The sequence below is a fragment of the Mchenga conophoros genome, linkage group LG3 (genome assembly GCF_057382185.1).
Source record: "Mchenga conophoros isolate Kocher_MC1m ecotype Shallow Benthic linkage group LG3, M_conophoros_male_GT1.1, whole genome shotgun sequence".
Classification (NCBI taxonomy): Eukaryota; Metazoa; Chordata; class Actinopteri; order Cichliformes; family Cichlidae; genus Mchenga; species Mchenga conophoros.
In genome coordinates, this window is record NC_140528.1 from 20,054,348 (window position 1) to 20,076,493 (window position 22,146).

At 41.6% G+C, this 22,146-nt stretch overlaps 2 protein-coding genes across 2 annotated transcripts in view; one reads left to right on the plus strand and one right to left on the minus strand.

Moving 5' to 3' along the window:
• The window catches only part of LOC146577602 (protein TANC1-like), a 136,423-nt gene that overhangs the window by 4,653 nt on the left and 109,624 nt on the right, over window positions 1-22,146 (minus strand). The gene's annotated exons all lie outside the window — the stretch shown is intronic.
• Window positions 13,257-15,672, plus strand: LOC146577603 (uncharacterized). The gene has a single exon (XM_085269740.1). The coding sequence runs from the start codon at window positions 13,336-13,338 to the stop codon at window positions 15,670-15,672; it is 2,337 nt and encodes a 778-aa protein (XP_085125866.1). The 5' UTR covers window positions 13,257-13,335.

Here is a 22,146-nt window from a genome sequence, read left to right on the forward strand (position 1 = left end):
GCAACGTTTCGCATAATTAAATGTAAGCTAAAGCATCAGGGAGCCAGGAAACCCAGCTGCCAGTATGAAGGCAGGCTTCTCACTAACAGGATCATTGTGGTGAAATGTGAAGGGAAGTTACCTGTGCACTTCGATCGGGACCTTCTACCCTCTGAGAGCAACGATGGCGAGCAACTATGAGGAAAGAGTGGTGTGGAGGGGGTGCGTGGTCTGCGATGCTGCTGCAGGTGAGACGGATGTACCTGCGCTGCATTTGCTATCACGCCTCGCCAACTTAAAAGGCTTTGTGCTGTCTGAGTTGTTGGTGTTGTGGATGTGTTGGCTGGCAGTCCACAGACAGACTGATTTACACAACTGTGGAAAAAATAAAATTAATAAATAAAATAAATTGGAAAACATAGATGTGTCATTATTTCATATAGATTTCAAATAACATACCATTTGATGTCAACATGTTTTAGTTGCATTTGCAGTGCTCGTGCTGTTATATTCTTATGATTCTGTTCATTTTATGAGTGTATCCTTCAGCCTTGCTTCACATATTTACTGCTGCTTGATCAGCTTTAGTCCTGCTAGCATCAGCACAGGTAGAAACAGATCACACATCAGAGAATCGGCCGTGCATCTAAATGCAAATGGAAACTAAAAATGAAAACATAGATAACTGAGCTGAACTTCATAGATCTGAAAGTTGACCAATGCATACATAGTGCTAAAAATCAGGTATCGGGAAAACACATTATTTTATATTATGCTGAAGTCAATTGTTATCCTTTTTTAAAACTATATCATATAATAAAGTCTGTTTTGAAGTTTACTATGGTAAAAAAAATATTTTAAGGCTCTTCAGATATACTGTAACTTCATAGGTATGAACCATCAAAGCATTTTCATCATAAATATAAAACTTCATTAGGTAGATCTGTTCAAATACTCATTAATGCAAATATCTGATCAGCCAATCACATGGCAGCAACTCAATGCAGGTGTAAAAGGTGAGGTCTAAAAAGAACCTTTAAGAAAATATGAATCATCTTAATCAGTCTTTAATTATGAAGCAATGGCCTAACTCCCTCTGACAAACAGACCTGTGGCAAAATTTATAAACCACTTTTGACTTTTTCCAAGGTGAACATTGTCTGGCAGCAGGTGCCCTTCCCCTCCCAGATCACGGTTCATATCTGATTTTCAGCTCTAAAGTTTATTTTTCTCTTCATAACAACTGTGCAAAGGATGATTTCTGAGGATGATGACTCATTGAAAATGCTTGGATGCTGACAATTATGCAGAGTCAGGCATGGAAAGGCTGCTCTTTGTGACAGGTGGGTGCTGTCATACATGGGTGTAGCTGCCAGCTGTCCTCGAGGCTTCACCTCTGCTAAACGTGTGTCTCTGAACTTGACCTGGTCTCATAAACTCTCCTGTGATTTTTATTTTGCATCCTTGGTTATTCAAATGAATGATTAATATATTAATATGAATCTATACAGATTTGTCCACACTGGATATGACAGTAAGAGTTAGTAAAGCTCTGTTAACGTGTCCCTCTACAGCCTGTTGTTTCTTAGTTTCACCAGTGAAACTGAATTAAAAACAAAACATAGATGACATATTGTCGCCTAGGCAACCACCAAGCTCCCAGTGCCTACAGACATTCACTAAAACATGCTGGTCATTGGATCGTTTGAATAAATACCTTTAACTAAATATCAATGTTTTCGACATGTCTTAGTTTACATTATTACACAGTTATTATGAGAGAGCATGTCTAATATTTTTCCACTAAACAGTCGTCTTCTCCTTTGGTTTGTTTGTAACAACCATTTATAAAAACTTGTGTTTTGCTTTTGTTTTATTTTTAACTGCAATTCTGGTCGAGTAGCTTTTATAGTGTTAATTCAACATATACTACAAAATAAAATGACTTTTTTTAAAGTACATTTGTGGACATTTTATTTTCAAATTATCCAATCACAGAATCAAATGCACAAAGCCTGTGATGTCATCAAAGGCACAAAGCTTGTGATGTCATCACATTCTGTCATTGGAAGGAGAAATTCAGTCAACTGTAGCAACTCTTTGGTGGCAGAACTACAAAACAACCTGTTTGTTAAAACCAAGATAAGGAAGACACAGAGACGCAGAAGCAGACGCAGAAGCAGACGCTGAAGCAGACGCATATAAAATGGCAGAAGCACAGATGGAAGTGGTCGTGAGCCCAAATATAACAGTTTTGCAAAGATCGGAAAATGACCTCAAAAAAGCCCAAACACCAAATCCTGAAACACGTCCTCTGGCACAAGTTCAAACAGAAGTGGTCGTGAAAGGCAAGAAAAAAAAGGGGCAAAAACAGAAAAGAGTGGCTGAAGAACCCAGACGACCGATTACTCGGGCGTATGCTCGGGCTCTTCTAGAAGCCCAAAACAACGTGGCTGATGGAAGCAACCTGAGAAATGAAGAAGTGTCAGGAAACCCTGAAGGAACCTCTGAAAGGGAAAACCCTGAATCCCTCCCTATGTCAGAACCAAAGGACGACGTGAATATGGAGACAGAGGCAAACATGAATAACGCCAGTGGACAAAACCCTGGGCCAAATGGAGGGACGTGGCAACATCAGCCAAATCCCAGATTTATACCCCATCATGGCAGAGTCCAGTATGATTCATGTTGTGAGATTGCTGCTCTCAGGCATCAACTACAAGCTTCCCAAAACCACCAGAACGAGCTTTACTGGAAACTGGTAGCTGCTAATAAGAGGGCTTCTTATTACCGGTCTAAGGTGACCAAACTTCATGCACAGATGATCGCCGACAAAAAACAGCATGAAGAAACAATTAAAGAGCTCATAGAGCAACTGGAGGAGGCTAATGATAATAATAAGCCTGATAAGAGCAAAACAGAGGTTCAAGCAAAGGACAACCAAGCAGTTGTCATGCTGGATGACATGATCCGTGTCCTGCACGAAGACGTCAGCGACCCTACCACAGAGCAGTGTGTGGATTCTTCTACACAAACCACAGAGGCTTCACACACGGACTGTGTAGGTCTGAAGGAGGCTCAATTTGAAGTCCAATACAAGACTCAACAAGAGCAAATAGGAACACTCCAACAACAGCTCCTAGAAGCTCAACACCAACTCAAGGAACAGGAAGACAAACATAGGCAGGACCAGGAGACACTGAACATGGAAATCAGTGAGCTTAAATCCCAGCTCTGCTCCAACAAGGAGCTTCATGACATGAAAGTAGAGACTCTTTATCAAGAGTTGAAAGAAGTCAAAGCGTCCTACATTAAAATCACACAGGAGCAAAATGAACAAAATTCCAACACAGCAAATGGAAAATCTGAGCTTCTGGTGGAAAAAGACACCAAAGAACAGGACAAGGAAGAAGAAGAAGACTCCCTGACATCAACTGAGATGTCTCTGCATGACTCTCTACAACAAACAGAAGACAGAGAGAAAACGATAACTACCAATCCAGCTGAACTCGAAACTGAAGCTAAGACTGTGCCAGAGAAAAAACCCAAGAAGAAGAAGAGGAACTGGCTGCGTTGGCTTTTCAGCTGTACCAGTCCACAGACAGACTGATTTACACAACTGTGGAAAAACTAAATAAATACAAAAAAAATAAATAAATTGGAAAACATAGATGTGTCATTATTTCATATAGATTTCAAATAACATACCATTTGATGTCAACATGTTTTAGTTGCATTTGCAGTGCTCGTGCTGTTATATTCTTATGATTCTGTTCATTTTATGAGTGTATCCTTCAGCCTTGCTTCACATATTTACTGCTGCTTGATCAGCTTTAGTCCTGCTAGCATCAGCACAGGTAGAAACAGATCACACATCAGAGAATCGGCCGTGCATCTAAATGCAAATGGAAACTAAAAATGAAAACATAGATAACTGAGCTGAACTTCATAGATCTGAAAGTTGACCAATGCATACATAGTGCTAAAAATCAGGTATCGGGAAAATGATGTCAGGGCTCTGAGTGCGGGCAGGTGGAAATGTGGATCCAAATGCAGGACTCCGAGACGAAATGTAACTAAAACCACAGCTTTTATTGCTGGCATGAAACAAAAACAGAAACCAAACCATGAAACCAAGCAGGAACACACAGGCAGGGTCTGAGGGTACGACGCGACACCAAGCGTGGGAAAACACAGGGCTTAAATACACAGGGTAGTAATGAGGGAATGGGCCACAGAAGGGAGACACAGCTGGGGGAGCTGAACTTCATAGATCTGAAAGTTGACCAATGCATACATAGTGACAACACATTATTTTATATTATGCTGAAGTCAGTTTTTATCCAATTTTATAACTATATCATATAATAAAGTCTGTTTTGAAGTTTACTATGGTAACAATGCATCTTTTTAGGCTTTTCAGAAACACTGTAACTTCATAGGTATGAACCAACAAACCATTTTTCATCATGAAAATAAAAAATAAATCTAAAGGAGATAAACATCACAACTGTTCAACCAAGCATTAAGTCCATTTTGAAACAAAGAACGATGTACACTCAGCCAATCACATGGCAGCAACTCAATGCAGTGTAAAAGGTGAGATGTAAAATAAAACAATTAAAAATATTAATTAATCTTAATCAATCTTAAAATATGAAGCAATCTTCTAACTCCCCTTTACATACAAAGCTGTGGCCAACCTTACAAACCATTTTGAATTTTTTCCAGCCGAGGCGTTCAAAATAACCAAACTGCTAATAGTCACGGTTTAATTTGGGCAGCTGCCTGCCTAATATAATGTAAAATCATCACAATATTTTACACAAAGAGAGTAAATGTATCCTTGTACTCAGCTAAGACAGCTGGGCTGCTGTGGCTTGTGTTTATGTTCAGAGTGACATCTGATTTAAAAGCAGACTGTCATGGTTGCGGCTGTGTGCAGGCAGGATGAGGACCCAAACGCAAGCTCACGGAGGCAGGAATGAACTCAAAACACAGCTTTATTGCTGGAGAGAGAAACCATACAACCTAAACGAGGAAACTATAACGTAATACACAGAGAAACACACGGCCATGAATGAGGGAGAACGCGACACAGAACTGAGGGAGACGTAGACATAAATACACAGAGGGTTAACGAGGGAAGTGGGAGCACACGGGGAACACAGGTGACACTGATAATCATAACAAGACACGGCAGGAGTGAACGCAACACTGACGGGAGACTGTCAAAGTAAAACAGGAAGTACACGGAGGTTCAGAGAGGAGGAGAGACAGCACGGGGAGAGCACGGACATAACGGGCTGGGAAAACATGGAATAAAACTCAAGGAGGGGAAACGAGGGCTCACAGATAAACAGGGGCACACAGGAGGTAATCAAATAAGGAACATCTTAACAGAAACCATGGCATAAATAAAGAACAACACACAAAACATATGAAAACTAAGAATGCTGGGCCAACATGGCCCAGGATCATGACAGACAGCAAAAGACACTGAGCAGCATATCAGTCAGCATGGGAAAAATGCCATAGATTTAAGGAACCAGGCTAAAATAATTGGTTTCTAGTGGGTTCTATTGTAAGTGCTCTATATTTCAGCATGACATACTGTATGCATCCTACACTGAGAACCCTTGAAGCTGATCATCAGGGTATGCTGTGTACTTCTTACACAGAAGATAAAATAACATGCAAAGATTTTAGATGGTTGTGGTTGGTCCTTACACACAGATGTAAGGTCAAAAAAAAATCACCCACAATGGATCGTTCACAGACGCTGGTCCAGTGGAACCCACTTCCACAAAGGCTGCACCTGCTCTGGCAGAACAGGAAGCATCAACTACATAGTAGCTATTTTCATAATTAAGACATCAACTATAGGTGTTCCCAAAATGTGCCATGTTGTCTGCACACCTGACAGCTCAATAAGTCCTGTGTTGATTACAGATGGTGGTTGTTTCCAGAAACAGCACTTGCATAAAACAAGTACAGAGCACTTTATGAGCCAACCTGCTTCTTTAATGAGCATTTAGGTTGTTTGTATTCAGTGTTCACAGATAATATGCTCATTAAAAGGGGGGATCCACTATGTCCTTCTTCACAATCCTGTCTGCCAACTTTAAGAAGAAATCAGAGTGACGCAGAAGCTTTAAAACAGTGTTCAGAATAATCAGTGATGCTTTTATCTGAACTGATGACAGATAAAGATGAACGTGAGTGTGGCAGAAGAGTAAGTTCTCCCTCTTTCTTGGAAGTATACAAAAGTCTGTTGTTTCTAAAAAGTTCATAAACAAACAACAAGTTCTTACAGAATGAGACGTGAAGCCTGGAGACGAGCAGTTCAGACACGCTGTTATTAAATTCTACCTGAGCAGGTTATAGTTCACCTCAGTTACGGAAGAACAAATAACACTTGGCTCTGGGAGCTTCAGTTTTCATACACTGTCGTAGCACCACCCTAAGCCATCATTTGCATCAACACCTACATCACTAGCCCAGCAGTTCTAAGAAACTTCTCTGTTTGTGGTTCAGAACCTAATGTGACACCAATGAGCACAACAGCATGCAGCTGCAGGTTGTTGTTCATACCTGGCTTTACAATAAAGAGCCATGTTTGCAGGCAGCTGTTTGAAGTTTTGTGTAAAATATCATTTTTATAGAAATAAACCAAATGTGTCTAAATATATTAAGTAAACAATCAGAATAAGAACATTTTGAAATAAAATCCAAAAACTGCATCTGGCTTAGTTTTTGTTGAATAAATAATGACTCTGTGTAATATGTCATGTGTTGTATATGTAAGTTGTATTTGTACAATGAAGCCAGGCTTTCTTTGTGTTAGCTGCCTGACAGAACCTAAAACTCTAGTCAGAGATTGCAGGTGTCACAACAGACATGATCAGCTTTCTCTGTCGATCCTATCTTTCTGTTTCACACTCTGTGCACTCATAGAAAAAAATCTTTAAAAAAACAATCACATGACTCTTCTTCCACACAACATGATCCCTGAGTGCCGCCTGCTCCAACCAGACATGTTCTCACAGCGACGATGGTGATAATTAAAATCTACAAAGAACGTGATAAACATTATTAAAATGCAGCACTGTTAAAGCAACGTGATTAATGCTGCATTAAAATGAGCCTTTAGCACATAGAGATGATTCAACAGTTTCATTTGACTTCATTGTTTCTAAGGCAGATGCTACACCAGTGAAGGTGCACTTAGTTTTCACACACTGCTTCTGCATTGTGTCTTAGTTTTAGTGGATTAAATAATGACACAGTGTTTGTTTGTTTTTCTTTAGTAACAAATGACCTCAGACCAGCTTATAATATTTTATAAACAAATAAGCATAAATGCATAAACTCAGCCTGGAATCACATGGGATAAACATGGGATGTGCATTTTTTTATTTGTTTTGTGTTACTGAGTCTTGCAAGAATGCCAACCTTACCAGCAGCAGCTTGGTTTTTTTGTTTGTTGTTTTTTTAATTGAATGAGTGCTGAAAGTTGAGCAACAGCTGTGACAACGAGAGAAGATGGAGCCAATCAGAAACAACTGTGAAAATGTACAATATGCAAGCTAAGAAAGCAAAGTGTAGCAATGTTGCCATCATTTTTGTTATTGTGGGATTTTTTTCAACATTCACTGAAAATCACTTCTCTCATATTTCCTCTTTATTATTTTCATCACTGTTTAAGAAACGTAACAAAGTCTTATAAAGCATCTAAACCAGCATCATGAAGTGATGTTTAAAGATGGCAGCAAGCTCACAGCATCTCTCAACTCAAGAGCAACATTCAAAGTGCACAGGCTGAAGGAAAGTATTGATTTTATCACATGCAATTACAATACGCCTTTTCATCTGTATCTGGATGTACAATGGGTATCGTTGTTTGTCCCAGCAGTTTACAATACAGAATGTGCACGTCTGTGGGGCTTTTATAAAGATTTCTATTTGCATTGATACGATTGCTTGGATCACAAATTGTTCTAACTTGATTAAAGTCACCAATGATAAAGGTATTCTTGCACTTACAGTTACCATTATTATCTCTGTTTGCTATCAGATCATCACATCCCCCTTGTGGGATCATGTTGATGATCTGCTGGTTTTCTGAACACGTCCGTTAGTCATGCAGAGCACAGTGCCAGAGAGCGCCACCAGCAGGAACATGGAAGTCTTCATTGTATTTCTATATCGAAAAAGTAAACAGAGTGAATATATAAATCAGTATTATTTCATTTCATTTATTAACTTGTTTATTTTTGTTTCCTAAATGTTAATCGTGCTTAACTATTAAAGTAAAAATACAGATAGATAGGAAACTCTCTGAAAAGTCAAACTGTTTTCAGTGAGTTTATATATTTGCCAGAGGAAAGGTCAGAATCTGCATATCTGACCACTTTGAATCAATTTATATCTAAACAGAAATCAGTAAAAGTTCAAATCAGTTTATCAATATCCTCACTTATGAGGATATTGATATCCGTATAACTGGAGTTATTATAGATTTTCATACATGACATTTGTGAAAAAGGCGAGGGTGTCAGGGTCCCTGTGTCTACCCGCTCGCCTCAGTGTGTTTTTTTGTTTTGATTTTGTCCCCGCTCTCTCCCTCCCTCCTTCTCTCACTGCCTGGGCGGAGCTCATCTGTGGGCTCCTGCCCTTGGCCCACGCACCTGGTGACACCTGTGGCTCATCACCCAACAGTGTTCCAGTCCCCTTATAAGATGGCAGCCCTGTATTTCTCGTCGCTGGACCGTTGCCGACTCTCGTCAGTGTTAACCCCAGCTCAGTTCGTTCTCGTGTTTCCCTAGCGATCTTCTTACAGTAACCTTTTGCATCTCTGTGAATAGATTTCCCTGGACCTGCCCCTGTGTTACCTGAGCGATCAAGTGTGTGAGGATTGGAGCGAGCTTTTGTGTTTCTTGTGGAGTGTGAAGAGGAGCGTGGAGCGTGGATGGAGTGAGGACTTTGGAGCGTGTGTGGACTGCAAGTGTCTTTCCCCCCTCCTGTTCGTGTGTGGATTCCCGGAACCCGTCTTTTCCCCACTGTGTAAATAGATCACCTGGTGCTTCTGTAAATAAAAAACCTTTATTGTTCCCTACTCAGAGCCTACGCGTGAGTCCGTTCAGTCCCGTTGTGACAGAGGGTAAGGACGTAAATCGACTGGTAAAGAGGGACTGGTGAAGAGTCTGCAGCCGCAGCACCGATCCATCTGTCCATCTCCTGTTCCCTTCTCTGATCACTCGTGAACAAGACTGCGAGTTTTGTAACTTAATAAAAGCAGTAATTTGTTTGCCAGAGGGCCCCTTCCACGTCACACCCTGTTCTTTCCTTCTTGTCTTATATGGAAATTCACTTTGTGGAGCTTTTTGGGAAATTGTTAAACTTCAGGAAGATTCTGAACATGCCCCATCGTTTAGCCAGCTCTTTGGAGCTGAGCAGGTTCAGGCCTGTTGTTGTAAGTTTTATAAAACGATCTCATTTAAACGGATAATCCAGCTGAAGCTTCAGACAGCCGTCAGACAGTGAAACACTGCCATCTGCTGGACTCGAATAACAAAGACGCTGCTTTGACGGGTGAGGGAGTTTCAACAAGTCTGCAACGACTCAAGCATCAAACTACAGAACTATTCTAGCAGACATGGTGCTCTAATGACTGCTTCATTAACGCAGCTCAGAAAGGATCAAACATATCAATAAATTATAAAACACAAAACGTCTCTTATTGCCCAGGGCTCAGGAAGTGAGTGACCACGTAAGTGTGTTCAACAGGAAGCTAAAAGTTGTTAGCTGTTAAAGTGTTCAAAAAACAGCAGGAGCTCGGTGTGAGGCCACAGTGGGCCAAAAAACACAAGATGACCTCCAGCAAGGACAAAATGTATCAGGACGTCTCTGTGAGCATCTGTCTCACTGTGTAAGTGTAGCACAGTGTCTGTGTGTGCATGGCTGGGCAAGAGAGACAGCACAACTGAAAGCCAGCACTCAGACGAGGACCCGGTGCATCGTCTGTCTCATCTCAGCCAGTTTACTTACAAACTCTTTAAGTTTGAATTTTAAAGCCGACAATGTGCACAGGGCAGTGATATTTAAAATGAAGGTAAACTATTCCAATCTCTGCAGCCCCAATTGTGTATCTCACACACACACACAGTCCTGAATTCATTACTGAAGTCTCATCCAGACGTTCAATGTGCTCTGTAATTAAATTGAGACGTGGGGTCAAAATTCCCACCTAGATTGAGTGAGATGAAATAGAAATCGGCTCTCCTCTAACTGACTTTATAGAAATAATTGCATAAGCTGCATTTATAACTGTTATTAAATAACAGCAGCACACGAGAACTGAAGTGTAATCCCAGCACATTTCGCTTCGCTTGCACTGATTCTTTAGAGATGACGACCGTGGTGGGTAATTAAGGGCAAACAATATACAAGTGGCGTGAAAAATGGAGGCTGCATTACCTTTCCAAAGCTTCCTTTCCCGATGGCCCGCAGTATCTGGAAGTGGTCAAAGTTTACTGTGGAGAAAATGAGAAGCAGTTAGTGAGAACGTGTCAGTTTGAGCTGAGGTATAAAACAGGGAACATGACATGTACAGCACTGTGCAAAAGTCTTGAGCCATCCCTCATTTGCTTCCAGGGATCCGGACTTCCCTGTAATCTTTAAAGTGGTATTAAGGAATAGCTCTCCAGGCTTTTTAAAGTGTTTCTGATTTTTAATCCAGGGCTTGTATTTGACCACTTTTTGTCTGTTAAGACCCTTCACACTAATCTCTGAAACATTCAAACATAAACAGACACCTAAGTCACGGAAAGGACCAGAAAACTTAACAAAGAACCAATTTTAAATTGTATCTGTACACATTTACTTGCAGCCTATTGCAAAAAAACAAAAGCCCACATCATTTGTTCTCACTTCTTTAGTTGAAGAATGCAGTTAATAACACCGTTAACACAGACTGACCTGGCAAAACACGAAAAAATAAGGGGGTGGTTCAAGACTTTTGCTCGGTACTGTATGAGAAATGGAAATGTGCACTTCACAATGTATCGCTGCACTTCGGCAGTACTGTGAAGATTAAATGTTTTTTTCTTCCCGATGCATGTGAAAGGTTAAGACTTACATCTCCAAATGTACTGGAACTGATTTGAACCAGAGGACTCAGCCACACTGTTACTATGTACCGCATAAACACGTTTACCGATGAAGGTAAATCAGACGCTGTCCTGACTGTGTGGCTAAATTTGGTGCTGAAAGCATCAAATCAATTGAATATGATTAACTTGCTATGAGAGGTTTTTACTCCAAGTGTGACTTTTTCTGGCTTCATACACCTTTCAGGGTCAAATTCAAGCACTTTGTGAGCACGTTTAATGTCCATTTTCAACATTTTCCAGCACATTACCATAAAAAGGATGCATATTTCACTTCGCATCACCTGAGTAAGACCACGTGAAAGGCCAAATTAATAAGTCTTCTCATCAGATATTGATGCTTCTTTCTTATGTGACACAAAAAACAGGAGGAGACAGATCTTTGCTTGTGTTGTTTTTTAAGTTCATTCATTCAAAACTAACTGTAAGACGCTTAACTACATTGCAGTCTGTGTTATTGTTGTAGACCTAATTATCACCTTTAAAGTGTTTGTGCTAATAACATCATGTAGAGTAAGACAGGCATAGAGAACAGCACTGACTGGGAGAGGCTTTGAACAGATGACATACTCAGATCAATTCAACACTTTAGACTTTAAAAATGCACAAGCGTCTTTCAAAAACCCATTTATTTAATCTATCATCATTGATATTATTATGTACAGTTATAATGTACTGTTCATCTCCCTTAAATAAACAGGCAGCCTTAAAGTGTGAAATAGTCACTTGTCTACTGTCTCAGTGGCTGATAGTGCCCCACAGGCCTCAATGTCAGCTTGAAGCCATTATGTTTCAATTGTTTAATGAGAAACAGATTTTGAATGAAAGCGAGGAAACTTCGGTAGCACAAAAAAGTGCCTATTCTTTGTTCCCATATGGTTCAGTCATATTACCGTCATTTCCCCCTAAGCTGTTCCCAAAGACACCAGGTTAATACTTGAAAAGGCTGCAGCGATACACAAAAATATCATCAATATTCTGTTTACTTGGTGACAACGTCGCTTTTAGCCTTCAATCAGAAAGCCTGACGTTGGCTAGTTAAGCATCGGGCTAACGTTTAACGCTTTCACTTGAGGGAAGTAACTCGTATTACTGCTACTGCTGTGTAATCTTGGTTCAATTCACAGCATATTCTACAAGTTACCCTGCAATAACTAACTGTTAGAATAGCGCCACCGTATTGTATCGCACTGAGTGCACTTCAATCCTTTATCCCGCGAGTTTGCTAGCTAGCAAAATAATAATACCAATTTTAAACAAATAACATGTGTAACGTACACACTCGAGAAAATTATTTACTAGTACTTACGCAAACTCCCCCATTGTGAAAACGTACAAATCCTTCTTGTATTTTTCGTTTTCCAGCAAACACTCATTAAAACGGCCTCCAGGCACATTAGCGCACTCACCCCCGACTGATCAGGGAGGGGGTGAGGGGTCACACACTGAAACAGACTAACGTGCAGAGGTACAGCCCAGGCAGAGAAATGTTGCTTTTAGACTTTGCGACTCGTTTTATTTCTCTATCTGATAAGAAAACTATTCAATCAGATAGTTATTTGTGGTGAATGAAATACGGTTACAGTTTCAAGAAGTTTTAAGCACCAAATCCGAAATCCAAGCACTGCAATATTAAAATCCAATTCAATTTCTTCTTTGCTCCGAAATCTACGACATGACTATATACAGAAAAGCTTGACATGGTATGCAAAAAAAAACCCCGAAGACAATACAAATACAAATACATGAACAAAAAAGGTTTTAACTGTCAGTTATGTCATTTTAAAATTTTCCAAAACTAACATTTTCTTTGATTGACTGATATTAAATTGATTAGGGTCAAGTTTAGTGTCAACAATATTACACAAACAAGCACGTGTGTGCGCATGCGCACATATGAGAATCCCTTCGATCACTTCTCATATGTGCGCATGCGCACATATTAGAATCGCTTCGATCGCTTGTGACGCGGTAACTTTGCTTTGATCCTTTCTGACGTCATAACTTTGCTTTGATCCCAAAACCCATAAATAGGAGCGCTCACCTGTTACTTTATGCTTAACGGACGTTGACCTGCAGCAACTGAAACCCTTTCGAGAAGTTTTGAGAGCAATTTACGAGAGAAACCAAAACAAGTTCAGTTTTGTTTCTCACCAATCCACAGCGCAAACAGACACATTACACCATGTCAGCCAACCCATCCTTCGGCTCAGATGAGCTTGGAATATCTAAAGGGACCATTTTGGGAGATCACCACATGGTGGAGGCTTTCCTTGGAGAAGGAAGCTTTGGTGTTGTAACGAAATGTCGCGATACAAAAAACAACAAAACGGTTGCTATTAAAGTCAACAAGAGCGACCCTGAAATTCTGCTCCAGGCAAAACTGGAAATTTTCATCCTGGAGCAGCTACGACGCTTGGATCCAGACAGGTGCAACATTGTCGAATGGAACGGCTATTTCCTCGATGGAGAGCGCATTTGCTTGAATTTCGAACTCCTCGACCAAAGCCTGTCAGACTACATAGGGGACCGGAATAACCAAGGTCTCCCAATGAGAGAAATCAGGCCAATTTTGAATCAGCTCGCAAATGCTCTGTTCCACCTGGGTTCTGTGGGAATAGTGCATGCTGACCTCAAACCTGTCAACATCATGGTTGTGAACCGCAGTGAGTCTCAAGTCAGAGTCAAACTTATAGACTTTGGCATCGCATGTAACACCTCTGCAGTGATTCCTGGTGACTGTGTGGGGACAATTGGTTATTGTGCACCTGAGATTATGCTTGGCACTCCATATGATGAAGCAATTGACATGTGGTCTCTGGGGCTGGTAGCTGTGGAGCTTGCTACAGGGGTGCCTCTCTATCCTGGGGAAGACGATTATGACGTTTTGAAATTCATAATTGAAACTCAGGGTCAGCTACCAGACCATCTTCTAGAGTCTGGCTTGTACACTGACTGCTATTTCATCGAGGATAACCACAACGAACAGCGCTGGACATTTAAGACCCCAGAACAATTTCAATACGAGACAGATTATCGATCCAAGGAAACTCGATCGATAAAACTTAAGTGTCTCGATGACCTCGAACAACTGCTGAAGGTTAGGCGAGGACTGGAAAATGGCCAAACATTATTTGTAAGGCTAATCAAAGAAATGTTGGCCTTGGATGCAAATCAGCGCATAACACCCTCGGAGGTTCTGAAGCATCCCTTTTTCGACCCTGGCCTCTCAAGGAGAACCCCCTGCACGGACATGAATAGTACAGGGGGAGAACTCCTTGTGCTCTCTCAGCAGCCTTCAAGCTGGAAAAGTCATGGATCGCAAAAATTCAGCTGCAGTTTCCAAAACTCAGTTGAATTTCCTCAAAAAAGAGACATCAACACCTCAGCCAACCCATCTGCCTCTGAAGATGATCTTCAAATAACGAAAGGGACCATTTTAGGAGATCACCACGTGGTAGAGGCCTTCCTTGGAGAAGGAGGCTTTGGTTTGGTAACCAGATGTCGCGATACAAAAAACAACAAAACGGTTGCTATTAAAGTCAACAAGAGCGACCCTGAAATTCTGCTCCAGGCAAAACTGGAAATTTTCATCCTGGAGCAGCTACGACGCTTGGATCCAGACAGGTGCAACATTGTCGAATGGAACGGCTATTTCCTCGATGGAGAGCGCATTTGCTTGAATTTCGAACTCCTCGACCAAAGCCTGTGGGACTACATTGGGGACCGGAATAACCAAGGTCTCCCAATGAGAGAACTCGGGCCAATTTTGCATCAGCTCGCAAATGCTCTGTTCCACCTGGGTTCTGTGGGAATAGTGCATGCTGACCTCAAACCTGGAAACATCATGGTTGTGAACCGCAGTGAGTCTCCCGTCAAAGTCAAACTCATAGACTTTGGCCTCGCATGTCCTGCTTCTGCAGTGATTCCTGGTGACCGTGTGGGGACAATTGGTTATTGTGCACCTGAGGTTATGCTTGGCATTCCATACGACAAAGCAATCGACATGTGGTCTCTGGGGCTGGTAGCTGTGGAGCTTGCTACAGGGGTGCCTCTCTATCCTGGGGAAGACGATTATGACGTTTTGAAATTCATAATTGAAACCCAGGGTCAGCTACCAGATCATCTTCTAGAGTCTGGCTTGTACACTGACAGCTATTTCATCGAGGATAACCACAACGAACAGCGCTGGACATTTAAGACCCCAGAACAATTTCAATACGAGACAGATTATCGATCCAAGGAAACTCGATATATAAAACTTAAGCGTCTCGATGACCTCGAACAACTGCTGAAGGTTAGGCGAGGACCGGAAAATGGCCAAACATTATTTGTAAGGCTAATCAAAGAAATGTTGGCCTTGGATGCAAATCAGCGCATAACACCCTCGGAGGTTCTGAAGCATCCCTTTTTCGACCCTGGCCTCTCAAGGAGAACCCCCTGCACTGACATGAATAGTACAGGGGGACAAAACCTTGTGCTCTCTCAGCAGCAATCATCGTTTGGGTGGCCAGAATTCTAGGGGAGCTAGAAATTCTTGTGGAAAAAAAGCCCAAAACAATAACATCAACAAAAACAACCAATGAATATGGTCTTAAACTTGGGCACAATTTGGCTTGAAATCCATCAACTAATCTCTCAATATTCAAAGCGGAACAGCAGACAACTTACCATCACATCAGTCCTTCAATCAGACCTACAACAGACGTCTTCCTTCTCTCACCCCAACCGGTCGCAGCAGATGGCCGCCCCGACCTGAGCCTGGTTCTGCCGGAGGTTTCTTCCTGTAAAAAGGGAGTTTTTCCTTCCCACTGTCGCCAAAGTGCTTGCTCATAGGGGGTCATATGATTGTTGGGTTCTCTGTATGTATTATTGTAGGGTCTACCTTACAATAATACATACAGCCTTGAAGTGAGTGGTGATGTGATTTGCTGCTGAATGAATTGGGAACTAATTGGAAATCTGGATATTAATTAAATAAACCTGCTTTGAGCATCAATTAATTGTTGTTTGAAATTCTTTATAAATATATAAATATAGTGCCACTCTTCTACTGTTTAAATTGCAACTGTTTAAAACTGACTAATTTATTCATACACTTGAGCATAAACACACGCACAGTAAATGGCCTGTATTTGTACAGCGCTTTACTTAGTCCCCAAGGACCCCAAAGAGCTTTACACTACATTCAGTCATTCACACATTCACACACTGGTGATGGCAGCTACATTGTAGCCACAGCTGCCCTGGGGCGCACTGACAGAGGCGAGGCTGCCGGACACTGGCGCCACCGGGCCCTCTGACCACCACCAGTAGGCAACGGGTGAAGTGTCTTGCCCCGGGACACAACGACCGAGACTGTCGGAGGCGGGGCTCAATCTGGCAACCTTCCAATTACAGGATGAACTGCGAACTCTTGAGCCACGATTGCCCTATATACACATATACTTTACAGTACTAGTCAGTGCTTACATACTAGTTCTTTTCCCTACTTTTTCATGCTTACTGGTACAAATGCCTGTTACTAGAGTTAAATGCTATCAATGTATTCTCACAGTTATGGAACTGTACAAATGCATACAAAATAACGCTCACGTAAACATAACTGTGCACTAGTTTGCCCTTATTGCTGCAGTTTGTTTCAAGTTGTTCTCTCACACACACACACACACACACACACACACACACACACACACACACACACACTATGTAACGTTTCAGCAAGAAAATACCGCCCCTCCCCCCCACAGTGACACCACCACCACTAGTCTGCACAGCTGACATGAGGCAGCATGGATCCATCCTTTCATGCTATTTATGCCAAATTCTGACCCGACCATCTGCATGTCAGAGCAGAAATCAAGACTCATCAGACCAGGCAACATTTATCCAATCTTCTCATGTCAAATTTTGAGAACTGTAGCTTCAATTTCCTGTTCTTAGCTGACCAAAACGCTCTTCTGCATTCTTTGGTTGCAACAAATGGTTGTATGAGCTACGGTTGCCTTCCTATCAGACATTTTTCTCTGACCGTTGACATCAATAAGGCAGTTTTTCCAAGAGAACTGCCTTTCACTGGATATTTTCTCATTTTTGTCACCGAAAAGGGTGTCTGTGTTACTTCTTGTCTTATATATATTGTCTCTGTTTTCCTCTGTCCTTTGTCAGTGTCTGTTCACCTACCCCTGTGTCTCCATATTCCCAGTGTTCAAGGTTTCCGAGTGTTTTCCCAGTTTAGGTTTTCATGGTTGGTTCTGTTTGCTACTCAGCCAGAATAAACAGCTCGCTCTTTTTAAAAGTAGGCTCCAGAATGGATGATGGCATGTTCGCATGTCTTTATGCAACACTGAGTGTGCTGAACTAAAGGTAGGCCTAGTTTCATTTTCATGGTCATTATTATCATGACAATGATTACGCCTTATTCTGATTATTTCTCCCTTTTGGAGATGTAACATTTACATGAGGGGTGTAGGAACATTTCCCCCTAAATATTTTTAGATAAATTTTTGTTGAAGTCACTGTTTTTGTCGTATTGATGATGCAGCTAGAATAAGTGCTTTTAAATAAAAGAATAACCATTCAAAGTGCTCAGTGGTGAAACTGTAACTCTTTCAGAGTTTGACAGCTGGACAAGTGATGCCGTATTTAAAGAAACATGAGATGAGTGCAGCATATTATCTGAACAGAGATCATTCAATGAGCAAGAATAAACACTGAAAGAGAAACACTTCACTGTTGATTATCATATGAAGTCTAATAAAAGCTGTTAATCTGTTAGTATCCTGCTAATCTGCATACAGCAAATACAGAACATGCGACTTTAAAGCATCCAGCAAAGTGATAACTGTCCTCTGCCCACTAAGTAGTGACTCTACAAAAGATTATTTTCAATATCATCTTTATATTATATTTAGTTATTCTCCAGCGCAACAATGTAAGGAGCTCTGTGATTGGTTAGGAAAGGACAGACTGGCCACCTCGATTTTTCTTCACTGCACATTGATCCATAGCTTTGCTCTGTAAAGGCTAACAAAGTGCTTTTGCTTTACAAAGACATTCAGCGTCGGTATTCACTCTTTTAAAATGCCACTGAACACTGGAGTGAAATGGAGCCCTGATCCTCAGAGTTTTATTGTTGCTAACATTTCTTATAGATAGCACAGATAGTGCCCCACTGCAGTAATCACTCATGTCTAGATATTCCTGTTAAAAATGAGTTTTTCCTCCCCACTGTAACATGGCAAACATAGCAAACGAATAATCCAGCTGAAGCTTCAGACAGCCGTCAGACAGTGAAACACTGCCATCTGCTGGACGCGAATAACAAAGACGCTGCTTTGACGGGTGAGGGAGTTTCAACAAGTCTGCAACGACTCAAGCATCAAACTACAGAACTATTCTAGCGGACATGGTGCTCTAATGACTGCTTCATTAACGCAGGTCAGAAAGGATCAAACATATCAATAAATCATAAAACACAAAACGTCTCTTATTGCCCAGTAGTGATGGGTCGTTCGCGAACGAAATGGCTCTTAGAGCCGACCCTTTGACGTGAACGAAGCGAGCCGGCTCCTTATCGCGAGCCGTCACGTGGGTTTTTTTTTTTCTTTCTCTCAGCCTCTCTCTCGCACTTTTTTTCCGCTTCACTCTGCACGCGATCCTTGTGCTTTATGCTGGGCAGAGGGGGGAGGGGCGGTAGTTACACTCAGTAGCACAGGAACAGAGCCAGAGAGAGCGAGAAAGAGAGGCAGGGACAACAACATTAGAAAGGTATAGTAATCATCCACAACTATTTTCGGTTGCAGATGATAAAGGATTGAGAAAGTTTATTCATGCAGGTCCATATGACAGAGAATATGCATGTTCTTTTAGTTTTCATATTATAATTTATATTTAATTGTGTTGTGGTTTGCAGTGTTTTGTGTTCTTTTCACTTTAAATTTGTGAAAGGAAAAAGCTGAAAATTTAAATAGTTAAAACTTGAAATGTGAATAGTTGATTTTTGTATTATATGATTTATTTATTACATTTTATGTGGAGTGAATAAATAAAAGTATATTTACGGTGGCCCCTAGAGACAAAGCACATACAAACTTCAAATCACGTACGAACTCTGAAGCATGTACAAACTCCAAAACACGTAAAAACACGTACAAACTCCAAAACACGTAAAAACTCCAAAACACGTAAAAACACGTACAAACTCCGAAGCACGTAAAAACTCAGAAGCATATAAAAGCTCAAAACACGTACAAAAGACAACAGAAGTGCTCCAGGATGCTGGGCACAGTGTTGAGCCTTTGTTATCTTGTGGCTACACAAGCCAGCAAGTACCAACGACCGGATTTGGTGTGTGGTAATAACAGGTAAATGAACTTTTTTTTAAATTATTTGAATATATATATGAGTGCCTGTGTATAAATACACAAACAATACACACATGCTTTCAATTGTGTGATTTAAGTGATCTAGTAGCTCTGCTTTGGAAGTTCAGTTCATGCTAGAAATGTGTTTTGGAGTTTATACGTGTTTTGTCTCTAGGGGCCACCGCATATATTTATATATAAACATATATAAATAAAACCACTTGTTTTTACGTTAGTAATTCCTTTTGTGCATAATTTTATATTATTGTTAATAATAAATTAATTAAAGCAACAAAACAACCTGAAGAGCCGGTTCGGAGCCGAAAGAGCCGGCTCTTTTTAGTGAGCCGAACCGAAAGAGCCGGATCTCTAAAAAGAGCCGGAAATCCCATCACTATTGCCCAGGGCTCAGGAAGTGAGTGTGTTCCTTATAGCCCAACACGTTCTCACTCCCAACTCGTCAAACGTGTGACGCATGGTCAGGCTCCCTCTGCTTCACTTATGGACCATATGGACCACCAGGTAAGACCATTTAAACGGACAGCATTTATAGAATGACTATTAAAAGTCTGCGAGTGTCAGTAATGTTAATGTGGTTATGTTAGTAATACACCGAGTGCTAATATAACAGCTTTAAGATGCATTTGTAGATATTATTACGTGTTTTACCGTCTTTATGGTACTAGCTTAAAGTTACGGTGTAAACGTTAGCTTAGTCAGACCATCTCCGAGGCAAGCTTTCCCAGATGAATGTGCCTGATCCCATCTGCCGGTGGATCACTGACTTCCTGACGGACAGGAAGCAGCACGTGAGGCTGGGAAAGAATGTCTCGGACTCCCGGACCATCAGCACCGGCTCCCCTCAGGGCTGTGTTCTTTCTCCTCTGCTCTTCTCCCTGTACACCAACTGCTGCACCTCCACACACCAGTCTGTCAAGCTAATCAAGTTCGCAGATGACACCACCGTCATTGGGCTCATCTCGGACGGGGACGAGTCTGCCTACAGGAGGGAGGTTGAACGTCTGGTGTCTTGGTGCAGCCACAACAACCTGGTGCTGAATGCCCAGAAGACAGTGGAGATTATTGTGGACTTCAGGAAGCACACAGCCCCACTCCCCCCCATCATCCTGACTGACACCCCCATCACCTCTGTGGACTCATTCCGCTTCCTGGGTACCACCATCACCCAGGACCTGAAGTGGGAGCCCACCATCACCTCCGTCATCAAGAAAGCCCAGCAGAGGATGTACTTCCTGAGGCAGCTGAAGAAATTCAACCTGCCAACACGGACGATGATGCAATTCTACACTGCAATCTTCGAGTCCATCCTCACCTCCTCCATCACCGTGTGGTACGCTGGAGCCACTGTCAGGGACAAACAGAGACTGCAGCGTGTTGTGCGCTCTGCTGAGAAGGTGATTGGCTGCAGACTCCCATCTCTGCAGGACCTGTACACCTCCAGGACACTGCGGCGTGCAGCCCGGATCTCAGCTGACCCTTCTCACCCTGGACACAGTCTGTTTGACCTGCTCCCCTCAGGCAGGAGGCTCCGGTCCATTCGCACCAGAACCTCTCGCCACAAGAACAGTTTCTTCCCCTCTGCTGTTGGACACATGAACAATAACCACATGACTGTCCCCGCCACTAACACATGACCCTACGCTGTGTCACTGCATCATTTCATGTTTGGCACTGATCACCACCTGCACTCATGTATATATCTTTCTACGTAGCACTCATAATTCTTATTCTCATGTATATATCTCATGTATATCTCATGCACATATCTTTCTTTCTACATAGCACTTTAATTCTTATTGTCTGCACTGAAGCACCCCAGCAATTTCCTAATGTTGTAAACCTCAACATCTGGCAATAAACCCATTCTGATTCTGATTCTGATTCTGATTATATTGGAGGAAAGCTGTTACTGTTTAAACGATGTTAGCACAGAAATATTAGCTTCTGTCATGACTGATGAAGTTACTAGTTAATAAAGTTTCCAGTAAAGTGTTTAATCGCAGCCACAGACTGACAGCAAATATCTCGATTAGCTTCAGTGCATCTGTAATAAATATGTGCAAGTTTCAGTGCTTCGTTTAAACTGTATGATACTTATACTGACCCAGGGTCAGTGTAAAATACAATCCTAGCTGTGTGAACAAAGCCTGGCTGCTTTAATCCTGCATGACAAACCTCAGGATGCAGGTTATTATTACTCTTTCCTGCTGGCACACCTGTCACACCTGAGAGTCAGCTAGAAACTCACAGTGACGTGGACATCATGCAAAGACTGCCAGACTCTGTAATACTGCAAATGATCAGTGACTCAGGTTATCACTAAACTTTAAACGGCACCTCTGTGTCTCTGTGTGCTGAACATCTAGGATTGAGTCAGGCTGCATTGACTGTGGGACTTTAATGTGTTAAAAGCAGGTTGAAGACGGCTCAGAAACATTTGAAGATTAAAATTTAGCATTATGGCTGCTGGTGGTTTGTAAAGCCTCTACTCAGCTGTATTTCTGTTACTAATTTATGTTTGTTGTTGTTTAACACAGATTTCAGAAGAGCAAATATGCTTAATAGTTTAACTAGATTTCATTTGTCAGTGTGGGACTGCTGAGTCACCT